This window comes from Phocoena sinus, chromosome 8 (genome assembly GCF_008692025.1).
Source record: "Phocoena sinus isolate mPhoSin1 chromosome 8, mPhoSin1.pri, whole genome shotgun sequence".
Lineage (NCBI taxonomy): Eukaryota > Metazoa > Chordata > Mammalia > Artiodactyla > Phocoenidae > Phocoena > Phocoena sinus.
Genome location: NC_045770.1, coordinates 24,131,586 through 24,150,646, shown reverse-complemented (window position 1 = coordinate 24,150,646; position 19,061 = coordinate 24,131,586). Strand labels below are relative to the sequence as shown.

Here is a 19,061-nt window from a genome sequence, read left to right as displayed (position 1 = left end):
TGTATGGTGTTAGGCAGTGTTCTAATTTCATTCTTTTACATGTAGCTGTCCAGTTTTCCCAGCACCACTTATTGAAGAGGCTGTCTTTTCTCTACTGTATGTTCTTGTCTCCTTTGTCGTAAATTAGGTGCCCATATGTGCGTGGCTTTATCTCTGGGCATTCTGTCCTGTACCATTGATCTATATTTCTGTTTTTGTGCCAATACCATACTGTTTTAATTACTGTAGTTTTGTGGTATAGTTTGAAGTCGGGGAGCCTGATTCCTCCAACTCCGTTTTTCTTTCTCAAGATTGCTTTGGCTATTCGAGGTCCTTTCTATTTCCATACGAATTGTAAGATTTTTTGTTCTAATTCTGTGAAAAATGCTGTTCATAGTTTCATAGGGATTGCGTTGAATCTGTAGATTGCTTTGGGTAGTGTAGTCATTTTCACAATGTTGATTCTTCCAGTCCAAGAACATGGTATATTTCTCCATCTGTTTATGTCGTCTTTGATTTCTTTCATCAGTGTTTTATAGTTTTCTGAGTACAAGTCTTTCGCCTCTTTAGGCAGGTTTATTCCTAGGTATTTTATTCTTTTTGTTGCAGTGGTAAATGGGAGCGTTTCCTTAATTTCTCTTTCTGATTTTTCGTTGTTAGTGTATAGGAATGCCAGAGATTTCTGTGCATTAATTTTGTATCGTGCAACCTTACCAAATTCATTGATTAGTCCTAGTAGTTTTCTGGTGGCATCTTTAAGATTTTCTATGTATAGTATCATGTCATCAGCAAATAGTGACAGTTTTACTTCTTCTTTTCCAATTTGTATTCCTTTTATTTCTTTTTCTTCTCTGATTGCTGTGGCTAGGACTTCCAAAACTATGTTGAATAAGAGTGCCGAGAGTGGACATCCCTGTCTTCTTCCTGATCCTAGTGGAAATGCTTTCAGTTTTTCAACATTGAGTATGATGCTTGCTGTAGGTTTGCCATATTTAGCCTTTATTATGTTGAGGTCAGTCCCCTCTATGCCCATTTTGTGGAGAGTTTTTATCATAAATGGGCGTTGAATTTTGTCAAAAGCTTTTTCTGCATCTATTGAGATAATCACGTGGCTTTTATTCCTTAATTTGTTAATGTGGTGTATCACATTGATTGATTTGTGTATCAATTGATCAATGTGTGGTATATCACATTGATTGATTATGTGTATATCCTTGTATCTCTGGGATAAATCCCGCTTGATCATAGTGTATGATCCTTTTAATGTGCTGTTGGATTGTGTTTGCTAGTATTTTGTTCAGGATTTTTGCATCTACGTTCATCAATGGTATTGGTCTGTAATTTTCTTTTTTTGTGATATCTTTGTCTGGTTTTGGTATCAGGGTGATGGTGGCTTCGTAGAATGAGTTTGGGAGTGTTTCTCCCTGTGCAATTTTTGGGAAGAGTTTGAGAAGTATTGGTGTTAGCTCTTCTCTAAATGTTTGATAGAATTTGCCTCTGAAGCCATCTGGTCCTGGACTTTTGTTTGTTGGAAGATTTTAAAGTGTGGTTTCAATTTCATTACTCATGACAGGTCTGTTTATATTTTCTAATTCTTTCTCGTTCAGTCTTGGCGAATTGTACCTTTCCAAGATTTTGTCCATTTCTTCATGGTTGTCCATTTTATTGGCATACAGTTGTTGGTAGTAGTCTCTTATAATCCTTTGTATTTCTGCAGTGTCAGTTGTGATTTCTCCTTTTCACTTCTAATTTTATTGATTTGTGTCCTCTCCGTTTTTCTCCTGATGAGTCTGGCTAAGGGTTTATCAATATTGTTTATCTTCTCAAAGAACCAGCTTTTAGTTTTATTGATCTTTGCTGTTGTTTTTATCGTTTCCATTTCATTTGTTTCTGCTCTGATCTTATGATTTCTTTCCTTCTACTGACTTTGGGTTTTCTTTGTTCTTCTTTCTCTAGTTGTTTTAAGTGTAGGGTTAGATAGTTTATTTGAGATTTTTCTTGTTTCTTGAGGTGAGATTGAATTACTATAAACTTCCCTCTTAGAACTGCTCTTGCTGCGTCCCATAGGTTTTGGGTCATTGTGTTTTCATTGTCGTTTGTTTCTGTGTATTTATTTCTTTGATTTCTTCAGTGATCTCTTGGTTATTTAGTAGTGCACTTTTTAACATTCATGTATTTTGTTTTTTACATCTTTTTTCCTGTAATTGATTTCCAGTCTCATAGTGTTGTGGTTAGAAAAGATGCCTTTTATGATTTCAGTTTTCTTAAATTTTCCAAGGCTTGACTTGTGACCCAAGATGTGATGTATCCTGGAGGATGTTCTGTGTGCACTTGAGAAGAAAGTGTATTCTGCCACTTTTGGATGGAATATTCTGTAAATATGAAGTAGATCTATGTGGTATATTGTGTCATTTAAAGCTTGTGTTTCCTTATTTATTTTCTGTTTGGATGATCTGTCCATTGGCGTAAGTGGGGTGTTAAAGTCCCCTACTATTATTGTGTTACTGTCAATATTTCCTTTCATGGTTGTTAGCATTTGCCTTATAGAGGTGCTCCTATGTTGAGTGCATAAATGTTTATAATTGTTATATCTTCTTCTTGGATTTATCCTTTGATCATTATGTAGTGTCCCTCCTTATCTCTTGTAACAGTCTTTATTTTAAAGTCTATTTTATGTGATCCGACTATTGCTACTCCAGCTTTCTTTTGATTTCCGATTGCATGGAATATCTTTTTCCATCCCTTCACTTTTAGTCTGTATGGTCCCTAGGTCTGAAGTGGGTCTCTTGTAGACAGCATATATATGGGTCTGGTTTTTATATCCATTCAGCCAGTCTGTGTCTTTTGGTTGGGGCCTTTAATCCATTTACATTCAAGGTTATTATCGATATGTATGTTCCTATTCCCATTTTCTTAATTGTTTTGGGTTTGTTTTTGTGGGTCTTTTTCTTCTCTTGTGTTTCCTGCTTAGAGAAGTTTCTTTAGCATTTGTTGTAAAGCTGGTTTGGTGATGCTGAATTCTCTTAGCTTTTGCTTGTCTGAAAAGCTTTTGTCTTCTCCATTGAATCTGAATGAGATCCTTGCTGGGTAGAGTAATCTTGGTTGTAGGTTTTTCTCTTTCATCACTTTAATTACATCCTGCCACTCCCTTCTGGCCTGCAGAGTTTCTGCTGAAAAATCAGCTGATAATCTTATGGTATGTTATTTTTTGTTTTTCCCTTGCAGCTTTTAATATTTTTTCTTTGAATTTAATTTTTGTTAGTTTGACTAATATATGTGTTGGTGTGTTTTTCCTAAGGGTTATCCTGCATGGGACTCTCTGTGCTTCCTGGACTTGGGTGACTTTACTTTCCCATGTTATGGAAATTTTCAACTATGATCTCTTCAAATATTTTCTCAGACCCTTTTTTTTTTTCTTTTCTTTTCTGGGACCCTTATAATTCGAATGTTGGTGTGTTTATTATTATCCCAGAGGTCTTTGACATTGTCTTCAATTCTTTTCATTCCTTTTTCTTTATTCTGCTCCTTGGCAGTTATTTCCACCATTTTGTCTTCCAGCTCACTTATTCGTTCTTCTGCCTCCGTTATTCTGCTACTGATTCCTTCCAGTATATTTTTCATTTTAGTTATTGTGTTGTTCATCTCTGTTTGTTTGTTCTTTAGTTCTTCTAGATCTTTGTTAAACATTTCTTGTATTTTCTCATTCTGCGCTTCCATTCTGTTTCCAAGATTCTGGATCATCTTTGCTATCATTACTCTGAATTCTTTTTCAGGTAGATTGCCTATTTCCTCTTCATTTATTTGGTCTTGTAGGTTTTTAACTTTGTTCCTTCGTCTGTGATGTATTTTTTTGCCATCTAATTTTTTTTTTTTTTTATTAGTGGGACTGTGTTCCTGGTTTACTGGTTGTTTGGCCTGAGGCTTCTAACACTTGAGTTTGTAGGCTATTGGGTAGAGCTGGGTCTTGGTGCTGAGATGAGGAGCTCTGTGAGACCTCACTCCAATGAATATTCCCAGGGGTCTGAGGTTCTCTGTTAGTCCAGTGTTTCAGACTTAGAACCCCACCGCAGGAGCTTCCGCCCAACCCCAGGCTGGCCAGTCAAGATCCCACAAGCCCCGTGGGGTGGCAGGAAGAAAAAAGAAAGAGCAATAACAAAGTAAAAAATAAAATTATACTAGGAAACTAACAGGTATGTTAGAAAGAATGTAAAAATAAAAATATAGATGAATCAACCGCCAGAAGATACATCAGTACCACCATAGTAAAAAAGAGGAGGAGGGAAAAGAAAAAAAAAACAAAAGGCGGGGCTTCCCTGGTGGTGCAGTGGTTGAGAGTCCGCCTGCCAATGCAGGGGACACAGGTTCGTGCCCCGGTCCGGGAAGATCCCACATGCCGCAGAGCGGCTGTGCCCGTGAGCCATGGCCGCTGAGCCTGCGCGTCTGGAGACTGTTGCTCCGCAACGGGAGAGGCCACAACAGTGAGAGGCCCGCGTACGGCAAAAAAAAAAAAAAAAAAAAAAAAAAAAAAAAGGCGGAGGGTGGGAGGGGGAAGGCATTGGCTGTGGAGAGTGGGCCCTAAGCAAGGGGGAGGTTTGGGTAGTGGGCGTGGCCAATGCTCGGGACCCACAGCACTGGAAAAAGCCTTGGGGGCTGTGGGGGGTGGGGCTTAGGCTCAAGGAACTGAAGGTCCCCAGGTGTGCCCCCCATCCCTTGTCTCAGACGGCAGGGGATTATCTGGGAGCCCAGCAGGCTTCCTGGGCTTGAGTGGGTGGGTCAAACACCCTCCTTTCCTCTCCTGCTCCTCTGGTCTGGGGTCTAGGAGGGCCCTTACCACCTCTGTCTCCTGATCTCCCCGGCCTCCCTCCTATGCCCGCAGGACCAATGCAGCCGGGCAGGGGTGTGAAGGGGGGGCCTTGTAGGGCAGGGGACTGGCCTGGGAGCTCAGGAGCCTCCCAGTGCCCAAGTGAGCAGGCCATTGCCCACCACTCCTCTCCCTCTCCTCCCCAAGGGCCCCTCCCACCTGCTTCTCCTGATCTCCCTGGCCTCCCTCCTATGCCCCCAGGACGCACGTGGCCTGGTTGGGCTTTGGAGGGGGGAAACCAGCTTGGGAGCTCAGCAGGCCCCCCGGCCCGAGTGGGCCAGGCAGTTGCCCTATGCTCCTCGCTTGCTCTTCCTAGAGAGTCCCTCCCACCAGCCTCTCCTGATCTCCCCAGCCTCAGGGGTGCTGATCTTGTCTGGCCTCCACTTCTCCTCCCCACCTCGGTCCCCCTATGTTCTGCCGGTTCACTCTGGGGTTCCTCTTGTCTCCTTGGGGTTCAGAGTCCCCCAGCAGCAGCCAGCAGGCACCCTAGTTGTTGGGAGACACTAACTCCGTGTCTTCCCACACCGCCATCTTGACTTCTGCCCTGATGTGTATCCTTTTAATGCACTGTTAGATTCAGTTTGCTGGTATTTTGTTGAGGAGTTTTGCATATATATATATATATATATATATATATATATATATATATTCATCAGAGTATTAGAGACTATAATTTTCCTGTGGTGTCTTTATCTTTTGTATCAGAGAAATGCTGGCCTCATAAAATGAGTTAGGAAGTATTCCCTCCTGTTCCCTTTTCTGGAAGAGTTTGAGGTGTTAATTCTTAAGTGTTTGTAGTGTTCTTCAAGTCTGTCTTCTTTTTTAATGTAGCTGTTTACTGTAACATAGTTTCCTCTCAGCACTGCCCTTGCTGAATCCCATTAGTTTTGGTATGCTGTATCTTCATTTTCATTTGTCTTTAAGCTCTTTTAGCATGTTTAAGACAGTTGTTTGACAATGTCTTTGTCTAATAATTCCAGTCTGACCTTCCTTGGGAACTGTTTTAGTCAATATATTTTATTTCTTTGAAGGGTCCATACTTTCCTATTTCTTTGAAAGCCTTGTGATTTTTTTGTTGAAACTGGACGTTTTACTATTATGATATATTACCTGTGGAAATCAGATTTTCCCCTTCCCCAAGGTTTGACTGTTTTTTTTTTTTTTTTGAATTGTTGATGGCTGTAGTGGTACATTTGTTTCATGAATTTACTCAACTGTTTTTCTAGAGAACGTATTCCTTGCCATTGTAGTCACTGAAGACTGTTGCTTAACTTGCGTTCGGGTAGCGTTTTGACAGAGATTTCCTTGAATACCAAGAGCCAAAGAGAGAGAAAGAGAGAGAGAAAGCTTTCCTAGTCTTTGCAGATTGGCTCTGTGTTAAGACTCTCCTTCAGCATTTAGCTCGGCTTGCACTGAGCCTAAGGTTAAGCACAAAGTGAAAGATTATGGTCTTCTTAGGTAGTTTTTGAGCAAGCACCTTACCCTGGGCATGTGTGTGACTTTATAAATTCTCTGAAAATGTGAGTGAATTTTATTTTTAATTTATTTTTGGCTGTGTTGGGTCTTCGTTGCTGCATGTGGGCTTTCTCTAGTTGCGGTGAGCAGGGGCTACTCTTCGTTGCGGTGCGTGGGCTTCTCATTGGGGTGCCTTCTCTTGTGGAGCACAGGCTCTACGTGCGTGGGCTTCGGTAGTTGTGGCACGTGGGCTCAGTAATTGTGGCTCGTGGGCTCTAGAGTGCAGGCTCAGTAGTTGTGGCACACAGGCTTAGTTGCTCCGTGGCATGTGGGATCTTCCCAGACCAGGACTCGAACCCATGTCCCCTGCATTGGCAGGCGGATTCGTAACCACTGCGCCACCAGGGAAGCTCAATGTGAGTGATTTTGAGTGTTCTAACTTTACAAGGAAACTCTCTCTCTAGCTTTTCATCCTAGGCATTAGGCAGTCTGTTATCCCAGGCAGCTGTGGGTTGTTGGTTAGCCCTAACAAGCAGTTTTCAAGCAGTGCCCTCAGCTTTTCCAGCCTGTAGGAGACCCAAGTTAGGAAAAACAAGAGCCAAGCACCTTACATTAGTCCTTCAGGTAGCTCCCAGACAGGTTAAGAACAGATATACACTATCATTTGTGAATAAAATATGCTCTGCTCCCTTCAGAACTAAGGACCAGGATCCCACATTGGAAATGGGGACTGCAATTTTCATGACTATTGCCAGGCTGGGGGCGTCATGGGGCAAGGGCAAGTAAAATCACCACAAAGCTTTCCTAGTTTTTAAGTTTCCTTTTTCTTGATATCAACGATTGCTTGATTGCTGTAAACTTTTGACTGTTTTACAGAATTCTAACAAAGCTCTTACAGTTTGCTTGTTTTTCAGTGTTTCTGTCAGGGGAGCTTGGAGCTTCCTACTGTGTCATTTTGCTGATGTCACTTCTCTTTTTGGGTTTTAAACTACTAAGGACTTAGATGTGAAAGTGACTTTTATGTCAAGCCACATCAGAATTAGAGCTGTTGAATAAAAGTGACTTTTGAATGAGTTTATGTCAAAGTAGTGTCCTAGAACTTACTGTTTTTTTCCCCTATGTTAGGCCTTCTCATTTCATGGATGTGTCATTACGTAGCTTCTCCCTTTGTTGTGACCTGTTAAGCCGGGTTTGCCACACAGCAGTAACTTACTGTAAGGATGCTTTAGAAAGTCATCTCCATGTTATTGTTGGTACACTTATACCCCTTGTGGATGATCAGATGGAGGTTCAGGAACAGGTAATTTCCCAAATCATATTCAAAATGATATTTGAAATGCACTGATAAAGTATTGTTGGAAGGAGCTGAGTGTTTTATGTTTACTTGGTGTAATCAGTAATTTTAGTGGAAATATTCTTTGAAAAATGGTGGGGAAAACATTCTCAGTGAATTAATCCTTGTAATCATTTAATTACAGAGCACCTAGTAATTTTGATCTAATAAATAACCTGATTTCTATCTCTTACTTATGCTGAAGTGTAGAGGTAGTCAAAACTAAGGATTTAGTTCACTCCACTATGATGGTGTGTGAGGTATTACTTATATAAAATGTTTCAGTAGTATTGACAACTGTATACCTCAGTGTCCATCCTGTAATAAAGGCCTTACATATTTGTTGAATTATTTGAAAGCACAGAAACAGTAGTAGCTGGGTGCCTTAGAAGTGATTTTATCTGAACAAGTAGAGTTTTTATCATTTATTACAATGGGTTTGCTTGTTTTACTTTAAAATATAATTAATCCATTTCTCCTCATGATTTTTTCTTTTTTAATTATGTTTAGGTATTGGACTTGTTGAAATACTTAGTGATTGATAACAAGGATAATGAAAATCTCTATATCACGATTAAACTTTTAGATCCTTTTCCTGACCATGTTGTCTTTAGGGATTTGCGTATTACTCAGCAGAAAATCAAATACAGTAGAGGACCCTTTTCACTTTTGGAGGTAATAATTATTCCATAATATTGCTATTTTGTATTAGAGAGGTTAGTAGTACTTTTTGGAAACCTCTAATGCTGTGAAAGTAAACCAGTCTTTTTTAAAAATTGTGGTTAAAGAAAACATAACATGAAATCTGTCCTCTTAGCAGATTAAAAACTGAATCTTAATATATACTCTTGCATTGCAGTAAAAGTGTAAATTCAAAATTTCTTGATAAAGATCTGAATTTAAATATTGAAGAAATATGATATAAAATATGCTTGATTTTCATACACATAAGATTCATTAATATCTCAAAATTACCATCTGACCCTCTGTCGGACAATATAATGTTTGAATTAGAAAAGATATGTAACTTTCTGAAGAGTTTTTCAAGTTTTAATCTTGTTTTAACCTTTATAAACTTCAAAACTATGTTCAGATAGATTTTTCTTTATAAATCTTATTATAATTTTAAAATTATACTCTACATTTGACTATAATCAGTATGAAAATATGGTTAAATATATTAAGATAAAACTAGAGTTGCAGTACTAAATAAATAGAAATTTAAGCTTTTCCCTCTGAGTATGCTATAACAATCTTAAACTCTAAATACTGTATCATGAGAGAGTCTATTGCAATTTAAATGTTTAAAACATTGTAGGATTTGAAGTGAAATAAGTAATTTATTTCTACCTTGTTTGGTAGTAACAGTATTATGAATCAGTATCTGTAGAAGGCACTAATTTAAAAAAATCTTTGAGTTTTATTTTACAGACTCAACCAATACATGTCAAAAGCAAGTTACATTTTTAGCTGATTTTCTCTTTTAGGAAATTAACCATTTTCTCTCAGTAAATGTTTATGATGCACTTCCATTGACAAGGCTTGAAGGATTGAAGGATCTTCGAAGACAACTAGAGCAACATAAAGATCAGATGATGGATCTTATGAGAGCATCTCAGGGTACTAATTTTAATGACTTGGGTTATTTGTACCCATTTCTTTTTGAAAGAATCTTTTATAAATTCTTGCTCTTGGTTTAGTTGCCACAGATTTAGTTCATTTCAGACCCCTATCAGTTCTCATTTAGTTATGAAAGACTTCCTAAGTAGTCTCCTCACCTTGAACTACTCCCATTTTATCCGTTCTCTGCACCTCTGCCAGAATGATTTCTCTAAGTCCAAATCATGTTATTTTACTGCTTAAAAAATGTTAACAATTTGCTACTGCCTAAAAGAAAATTTGAATTCCTTAGAGCAGGCATGCAAGGTAATTTGTCTCTGCCTACTACCTCAATTTATTTAAATAAAAGAAATGTTATTTTTCATTTTATTTTAAACATCTTAGCCATGTATGTGTTTTGTGTGTATGTATATATGTATATATGTGTGTGTTTTGTATATATACACATATTTATATGTGTTTCTAGGTTTTTTTTACTTAAAAATCCATTTTATTTTGATTTGATTTGAGTTTAGGTTATTATAGTACTGCACTTGGTGGAAACTCTTTCTGCTTACGTTTTGATTTTCATCTTCCTGAGCTCATTAACTTCATGTTTCTATTGTGATATTTTTATCCTCAGTACTTTTAAAAATTAATTTTGTTTCGACCATCCGAAATCTGAGTTTCTAGTATATTTGTTCTTGAAATAGGTATATATATATATGAACCCCTCTTTCTATCTCCTGTTCTTGTGTGTTTGGGTATTTTATTGATCCAGACCAATATAGCCAATAGATGTTTATAGCTATTTAAATTTAAATGAATTAAAATTCAATAAAATATAAAGTTAAATTTCTTTGTTGTATTAGCACATGTCAAATTCTCTGTAGTAACATGTGGCTCGTGGCTGTCTTTGGACAGCACAGATTATAGACCATTTTCATCATTGCAGAAAGTTCTGTTGGACAGTGCTGGTCTATTCTATATGCAAGAGGCTAAAAAACCAGGCATGCTCCCAAGGTTCCTTCTAGTTTAATGTTGAATGATTATGTGTTTCTAACTGTGATTTGGCTAAGGTATTGATTTCTCTGCACAACTTAAGACATTTTTCTCTCTCTGTCTGCCAAATATTGCTGATCATTTTTACATGATTCTCTTTAAGAAGAAAGTTCAGATACATTCATTCACCTCATATTTTTGAAATGCTCACAATTGAAAATCTTTTTTAAAAACTTTGTAAAAGTTTTCTAGTCACACAATTTAATATATGAGCATAGTATAAAGAAACGTGTTGTCTTCACTGTGGCTTAAACTAATTTTTTCAAAACTGCTTCTAGATAACCCTCCAGATGGCGTAATGGTGAAGCTAGTTGTCAGCTTGTTGCAGTTATCCAAGATGGCAGTAAACCACACTGGTGAAAGAGAAGTTTTAGGTAAACTGTTTGGCTGAGTGAATATGAGTTTTTTTGTTTGGATGGTCATCTTCATAGCATTTTAAAAATCAGTAAAAGTTTGTTACTTGGAATATTGGGGAAATGTGAGAGGCTTTTTATATTTCTGTTTAGTTCAAGTCTCCCTAGGCAGCCCTCCTTTCATATTTTCCTCCCTTAGACATTCATATAAAGTAAAAAGTTAGTGATTAACACATGTGCATAACTATTAATTTGAAAATGCCTTGTGAATATTTAGGAAAGTCAGAAAAACCTATTTGTAGCATTAAGTTGCAAATAAATTGACTTCTGATACATTTTATAGATATAACTGATTGGTACTTAATATCTTTTTTATATAACAGAAAGAATGAGGACTTGGAGGGCTATATTAAGCTCAGATATTAAAACCATATTCAAGTCCTTTTCTGCCACCATTTGGGGGTAAACTAATGTAAGATAAATAGCCAGCATCATACCTGGTATAGGTGTTTTATATTTGGTGATCACAGGATGGAAAAAATCACATGATTAAAGTCAGCTTGAAGTTGTCATGAAATAATTGCTTCAAATAAGAAAAGTGGGGGGCTTCCCTGGTGGCGTAGTGGTTGGGAGTCCGCCTGCCGATGCAGGGGACACGGGTTCGTGCCCCGGTCCGGGAAGATCCCACATACCGCGGAGTGGCTGGGCCCGTGAGCCATGGCCGCGGAGCCTGCACGTCCGGAGCCTGTGCTCCGCAACGGGAGAGGCCACAGCAGTGAGAGGCCCGTGTACCACAAAAAAAAAAAAAAAAGTGGGAGAAATAAGAGATGCTTCGCAGATTCTACTGTCTTTCAACAGTCTTCCTTAACTTCTCAGTGGAGGTCTAGTGTCTAGGATACTTCTTTTCTTGTAAATTTTTTATTGAAATATATCTTACGTATAGAAAAGTTGTAAGTATATAACTTGAAAAATTTTTTGCAAAGAGAACACACCTGTGCATCTAGCACCCAGACCAAGAAACAGAACCTTATCAGTACTCTAGTTTCCTTTGACCAAGGAATTTACCCTTTGTCCATAGTAGCACTGCTTCTGGGGACAAATGTCACTTGCTACAGGAGGCCTAAGTGGCTTTCCTACATAGCATAAAATCTTAGTGATTAGTACCCACAGCTAATGTCATATTTAATGGTGAAAGACTGAATATCTTCCTCAGATCAGTAATGAGCCAAAGTTGCCCACTGCTATTCACCATTGTACTGGAAGTTATAGCCAGAGCAATTGAACAAAAACTGGAAAGCAAAGAAGTAAAAACTATCTCTATTCACAGATGACATTACTGTATATATATATAGAAAGTCCCAGAAAATCTATAGGAAAGTTACTATAAGAGAGGTAATAAATGAATTCAGCCAAGTTGCAGGATACGAGATCAACACACAAAATTCATTTGTGTTTCTGTACACCAGCAATGAACAATCTAAGAAGGAAATTCCATTCCATTTACAGTTCCATTTATAATAGCATCTAAGAGAATTAAATACCTGGGATAATTTTAGTTAAGGAGGTGAAAGACTTGTGCATATTCTGTTTTTTAGAAGTAAGACACTAAGTACAGCCCACATTCAAGGGAAGAATTAGGCTCTACCTTTTGAAAGGAGGACTATCAAATAATTTTTTAACATGTTTTATTAAATTCCATCATGACTGAGCGAGAACATGAGGGGGCCCTCTGGCATCTTGAAAACATCTATCTTCATCTGGGTAGTGATAATACAGGTGGGAAGGAAATTGTGTTTTCCTGCATGTATGTGTATGTGTGTGTGTGTGAATTTTCACTGATCTGAGTATTTAAGATTTGTGGTCTTTATGTAATACCCCCCAGAAAATTGATACTCGCATACAGCTGCTATATTTAGACTTTTCTTAAAAACTACATTCTACTAGTTAATCTATCTCTTGGATATGATTTTATAGGGGAAAATATTGCCGACATGGATGATATGTAAAGGAAATGATACAGTATTTTGTAGCTTCTTTAATCTATTCAACATCTTTGAGAAAACACTTAAATCTTAACGGATGACAAAACATATTTTTGAAATTAGAAAATTTCTGTCTTATGTATGATCTCTTAGCTATAACTTTACTGAAATGGAATTTCTATATATAGAGGCTGTTGGAAGCTGCTTGGGAGAAGTGGGTCCTATAGATTTCTCTACAATAGCTATACAATATAGTAAAGATACATCTTATACCAAGGCCCTTGAGTTATTTGAAGATAAAGAACTTCAGTGGACCTTCATAATGCTGACCTACCTGAATAATACACTGGTAGAAGATTGGTGAGTATTTAATGATATCTTGTACCTGATAGCACTTAATCTGACATTCAAGATTGATACCTTGTATGAATTAGCATTTCCAATAACTAAAGCATTCTCCTTTTAGTTGCCATACTTTCAGTCTTAAATATTTAATGAATATCATTGTATTTTTATTAATTCACATAATTACTAAAACCCCACTGCTATATGCCAGGTAACTTGGTATAGTGATAGATATACCAGACAAGATCCATGTTAAATTTTAGTGAGAGTAGACTAGACAAGCAATATGAAAACTACCAAGTGGTTCCACACAAAACATTAAGATAGGGGAATGTAAATGGGGTTATTTTGTGCACTTGTCAGAATCAAAGGTGCCACTCTCCTCCTGGCTAGACATTTTGATCCTTTTAAAATAAGTCATAGAGCAGAAATTTTTTAACTCCAAAAGTCTTAAGCTAATCAGACAGGGCTTTCTTTTGCCCATTAATACATAAAATGCAAAACAAAATTGCAACAAATAGTATAATTTCAGCTTGCTGATTATGAGATTACTTTTCCTCCGTCTTCCACTCCCCATTTATCTATTTATTTGCAGTTATCTATTTATTATTTACAGATCCTTGAACAATGTGGGGGTTGGGATGCTTGACCCTTTGCTCAGTGGAAAATTCATGTATAATTATAGTTGGCCCTCCCTATCCGTGGTTCTTCATCCGAGGAGTCAACCAACTGCAGATTGTGTAGTACTGTATTATTTACTGTTGAAAAAAATCCATGTATAAGTGGACCTGTACAGTTCAAATCCTCATTGTTCAAGGGCCAGATGTATTTATTTTGATATATTTGAGCACCTTATCACCACCATTTTTGGAGATTGGGTTCAAAGGATTTTTGCCCACAATTGGGCATCGTTTTAAGTAAATAGGTATTTTGCATCTGTTTCCCTATAACACCCCCTGCTTCTCTTGGGGAATAAATGATTGGCAATAATGTCTACCTGCTCTGTTTTAATTGTTGATTTAATTTACTTGTATCTTTCACTCTTTTGTTGTTGTTGTTACAGTAAAAAGGCTGGTATGATTTCCTTCCCAACTTTTTATTATAAAAATTTTCAAGCCTACAGCAAAATTAAAAGAATTTTACAGTAAATACCCATATACTCACCACCTAGAGTCTTCCTAGATTCTACTATTATTATCCTTGCTTTATCACATTTAGCCATCCTCCTATCCATTAATAAATGGATCTATCTCATTTTTAAAAATGTATTTCAAATTATATCTAGCACAGCTTTTGAAGAGATTTTCCACAGAAAATTTGCAAGCATTAAGTGTTTCATTTGTTACACAGTAATTTGCAATTGGTTTTTCTGAAGAAGGTGCACAGAAATATTAGTGTGACTTAAACTTGAGAACCACAGGGATAGGTACAATTTGTTTTTCATGTCTTTTTTGTAAGAGGAAAAAAATCATTACATGTTTGAAGGGCCTCGGGTATACAAAGGGAATGTTGACCAAGGAATTCCCAGAATCATGGAAGACTTCTCTGAGGAAGTGTCATCTAGCTGATCTGAGTGATCAGGAATCAGCTAGAAGTTGATTAGGGATAAAATATTGCATACAGGGAATAGCTAGAATGGAAATAAGCTTCATGTGTTTGAGGATCAGAAAAAGCCTGGTATGGAAGAAGATTGTATGAAATGAAATTAGAAAGGTAGGACTAATTCTGATTTAAAAATTTGGATTTTATTTGAAATATATAATGAAGCCATGGAGTTTTAAGCAGAATAGTGCCATGATGCAACTTACATTTTTACTCTGACATATATGGCAAATGGCTTGTGATAGGGCAAAAATGGAAACAGAAAGCTGAATATGAAACTATTGCAGTAGTCCAGAGGAGAAATCATGGTGACTTGGATAAGGGTGGCGGTAATGGAGATGAGATGGAACACGGATGGAACTAGGGTATGTTTTTAACATAGAGGCAGCAGGACATGCTGATGAATTGGATGTGGAGGAGGGAAGGAAAGAAAGAGGAATGAGAGATGAATCCAAGTTTAGGGTTTATGCTTCTGTGTCTTAAATTGAGACATAGAATTAAGCCTTTACTTGACAGCTCATCATCATTTATAGTATCAGGCTTTATGACATTTTTTGTCAGCTGTCATATTTTCAGTACTCTTGTATTGCAGCCCTCCTTTACTTAATTTTTTGCAAAAGAGAAGGACATTCAATTTTTTATTAGAGGTTTTAGATGCCTTACCTAATGATTTCAACTAGCTTCTGGTCAGAATAAGTACATACTTACTGTTTGTTTAAAATTGTCCTAGACAATAATTTTATCATTTGTAGGGAAATTCCATTCTGTGTTACCCCAAATTATTTGTACCTCTTAGGGAAAATGGTATCAAAATATTTTTTTCTTGGGTGAATTAGTATTCTGTCATTCTTTTTACTCATTCTTATTAGTCAATGTTATTCTCAAGTATTTCTTTTTATGAGTTTTTAATTTATAGTAGTCATAATATAAATTTTATTATATTGAATGAAGGGAATTGCTGTTACAGTGAGTAGTAACTCATGTTTACTCTAGGAATATTAAAAATCCTTTGATAATTTTTGCTTTGATGTTATAGAATTTTATAGATGTAAAATTTCCTAATAAACGTAAACATTTCCTAATATAAAATTTAAAATTTTAGATTTTAATTTTTTCATTGGGAGTTGCTTAACATTCATCAGATTAATAGTTGGTATACTTAGTGGCATTTGAAATTATGTTTTTCAGTGTCAAAGTGCGATCAGCAGCTGTTACCTGTTTGAAAAAGCATTTTAGCCACAAAAACTGGACATAGTTTCTGGGAGATTTATAAGATGACAAATGATCCCATGCTGATCTATCTACAGCCTTTTCGAACATCAAGGAAAAAGGTCTCTCAAATAATGAATGTTTATTGAATATCTACTATATCTAGAAACAGTTCTATTTGCTGTGGGATATGAATATCATATTGCTTACTTACACTAACAATTTAACCTTTCTTGGAAATAATTCTAGCTGTGCTTTTGAATCGAAGGGATTTGTATTTTAGTTAGGCAGTGTGGAAAGCTGAGATAGGTAGCCTAAAGAGATGATGGTTGATTTGGGGGGATAGGAGGAGTTCTGTTTTATTTTTATTTATTTATTTTTTTTAATAGATCTTTATTGGAGTATAATTGCTTCACAATACTGTGTTAGTGTCTGTTGCACAACAAAGCGAATCAGCCATATGCATACACATGTCCCCATATTCCCATGGTAGGGAGGAGTTCTTAATGACAGGCTTTTTTTCTTTAGGAGTAGAAAACCTTACTTTGATCCCATGAAAGCTGTTTATAGATATTGTGATCAACAAGCAAGTGTTTATTTCCATAGCAAGTTAAAGTATCACAACCTCTAGTGAAATTTAAGATGGCCTATAGATTTCTGCCTTTTCCATGTTGATATCATAACAGGTTCCACTAAAGGTACTCTATGAAAGATACTTAAGAACTCTTACTTCTCCTTTATTTTGTTTAATATTTTCTTTTCATAAAGCAACTGAGAAATATGCTGTTAAGTTTTCACCAATTTAAACTTCAGGGCTTACACCCATCGTTGAAATGATACTTTTAATGTATTGTAATATATTTTGGTCTCAGTGAAATTATTGACAATATAAGCTATTAATAAAACTAATAGTATAACCTGTAAAACACTGTAGTTTTAACATTTTAAGATTTCATTTCATTCCAAAATCAACTCTGTATGGTAGGTTTGGACTGGATTCATACATGAGACAGATGAGGCAGAGAATCTGTGATTTATTTAACATACTGCTAGTGAGCTAAGAGTAAAAAGTTAAGTTTCCTGGTGTTTAGATCAGTAATTTTTTACCAGATGACTCTGCCTCTCATAAACATAAATGTATTTTAATTTTAAAAGGTAACCGATGCCTCAAGATTTAGTTTTAAGCATATTTAGTTTTATTTGGAAACAGATTTGTTTATGCCTAGATATTTGTTTTGGCATAGGAAAGGTAAAATGTATTTCTGGTTACCTTATTTACGTTTTCTCATCACTTTTTCTAGTTTTTAGAGGTACCTAGACTTGACAAAGAAAGTCCTTTAGAAGGCTTGGATAATACAAGCCTGTGGATTCCTCAAAGTGAAAATCATGACATTTGGTTAAAGACACTGACTTGTGCTTTTTTGAATAGTGGAGGCACAAAAAGTGAAGTTCTTCAGTTATTAAAAGCCAATGTGTGAGGTAAGAAGATTAATTAGTCTGACTTATTCCCTTTCTAACTTTGTTTTTTCATTTGTGCTTTCTCACAATAATTTTCTTGATGGTCTCATTCCATTTCTCTTTTGTGTGAATGTTCATGCCTGTATATAAAGAGTGCTTTGTACTGCACATCATCTTCATGCAACATCGCCTATACTCAGCTGTTGTGAATCCATCCAACAGGGTGTCTTTATTTAGCCAGAACTTTATGCAGTAGGTTTCAGCTGCGGGGTAGCTACATATTGGATTGCTGTGTTAGTTTCTGCTGTAGAGCAAAGTGAATCATTATACATATACATATATCCGCTCTTTTTCCCTGTGCTATACAGTAGGTTCCTTACTAGTTATCTATTTTATATATAGTAGTGTGTGTATGTTAATCCCAGTCTCCCAGTTTATGCCCCCCTCACTGTCTCCCCTGGTAACCATAAGTTTGTTTTCTACATCTGTGACTGTATTTCTGTCTTGTAAATAAGACCATTTGTACCATATTATTAGGTTCCACATATAGTGATATATGTTATTTGTCTTTCTCTGACTGACTTCACTCAATATGACAATCTCTAGGTCCATCCATGTTGCTACTACAAATGGCATCATTTCGTTCTTTTTTATGGCTGAGAGTAGTATTCCATTGTATATATGTACGACATCTTTTTTATCCATTTGTCTGTTGATGGAAATTAGGTTGCTTCCATGTCCTGGCTATTGAAATAATGCTGCAGTGAACATTGGGGTGCATGAATTGTTTCAGACTATGGTTTTCTCTGGATATATGCCCAGGAGTGGGATTGCAGAATCATATGGTAGCTCTATTTTTAGTTTTTTAAGGAATCTCCATACTGTTCTCCATAGTGGTTGGTACCAATTTACATTCCCACCAGTAGTGTAGGAGGGTTCCCTTTTCTCCACACCCTCTCCAGCACTTATTGTTTGTACATTTTTTGATGATGGCCATTCTGACTGGCTGAAGTGATACGTCATTGTAGTTTTAATTTGCATTTCTCTGATAATTAGTGATGTTAAGCATCTTTTCATATGCTTTTTGGCCATCTGTATATCTTCTTTGGAGAAATGTCTATTTTGATATTTTGGTCATTTTTTTGATTGAGTTGTTTGTTTTTTTGATATTGAGCTGTATGGCCTGTTTGTATATTTTGGAGCATAATCCTTTGTCTGTTGCTTCATTTGCGAATATTTTCTCCCATTCTGTGGGTTGTCTTTTCATTTGTTTATGGTTTCCTTTGCTGTGCAAAAGCTAAAAGTTTAATTAGGTCCCATTTGCTTATTTTTGTTTTTATTTTCATTGCTCTAAGAAGTGGAATCAAAAAAGATCTTGCTGTGATTTATGTCAGAGAGTGTTCTGCCTGTGTTTTCCTCTAAGAGTTTTATAGTATCTGGCCTTAACATTTAGGTCTTTAATCCATTTGAGTTTATTTTGTGTATGGTGTTAGAGAGTGTTTTAATTTCATTCTTTACATGTAGCTGTCCAGTTTTCCCAGCACCACTTATTGAAGAGACTGTCTTCTCCATTGTATATTCTTGCCTCCCTTGTCATAGATTAGGTTACCATAGGTGTGTGGGTTTATCTCTGGACTTTCTATCCTGTTCCAGTGATATCTATTCCTGTTTTTGTGCCAGTACCATGCTATTTTGATTACTGTAGCTTTGTAGTTTCATCTGAACTCAGGGAGCCTGATTTCTCCAGCTCTGTTTTTCATTCTCAAGATTGCTTTGGCTATTTGTGGTCTTTTGTGTTTCCGTACAAATCGTAAAATTCTTTG

The 19,061-nt window shown here is 36.5% G+C and overlaps 1 protein-coding gene across 1 annotated transcript in view; it reads left to right on the top strand.

Annotated features, from left to right (window-relative positions):
* ATM (ATM serine/threonine kinase) overlaps positions 1–19,061 on the top strand; it is a 140,030-nt gene that overhangs the window by 62,161 nt on the left and 58,808 nt on the right. Inside the window, 9 exon segments of the mRNA XM_032640231.1 lie at positions 7,421–7,595; positions 8,139–8,303; positions 9,116–9,248; positions 10,568–10,663; positions 12,813–12,984; positions 15,760–15,793; positions 15,795–15,902; positions 17,082–17,243; positions 17,245–17,259. Coding sequence (XP_032496122.1) covers positions 7,421–7,595; positions 8,139–8,303; positions 9,116–9,248; positions 10,568–10,663; positions 12,813–12,984; positions 15,760–15,793; positions 15,795–15,902; positions 17,082–17,243; positions 17,245–17,259 — 1,060 coding nt within the window.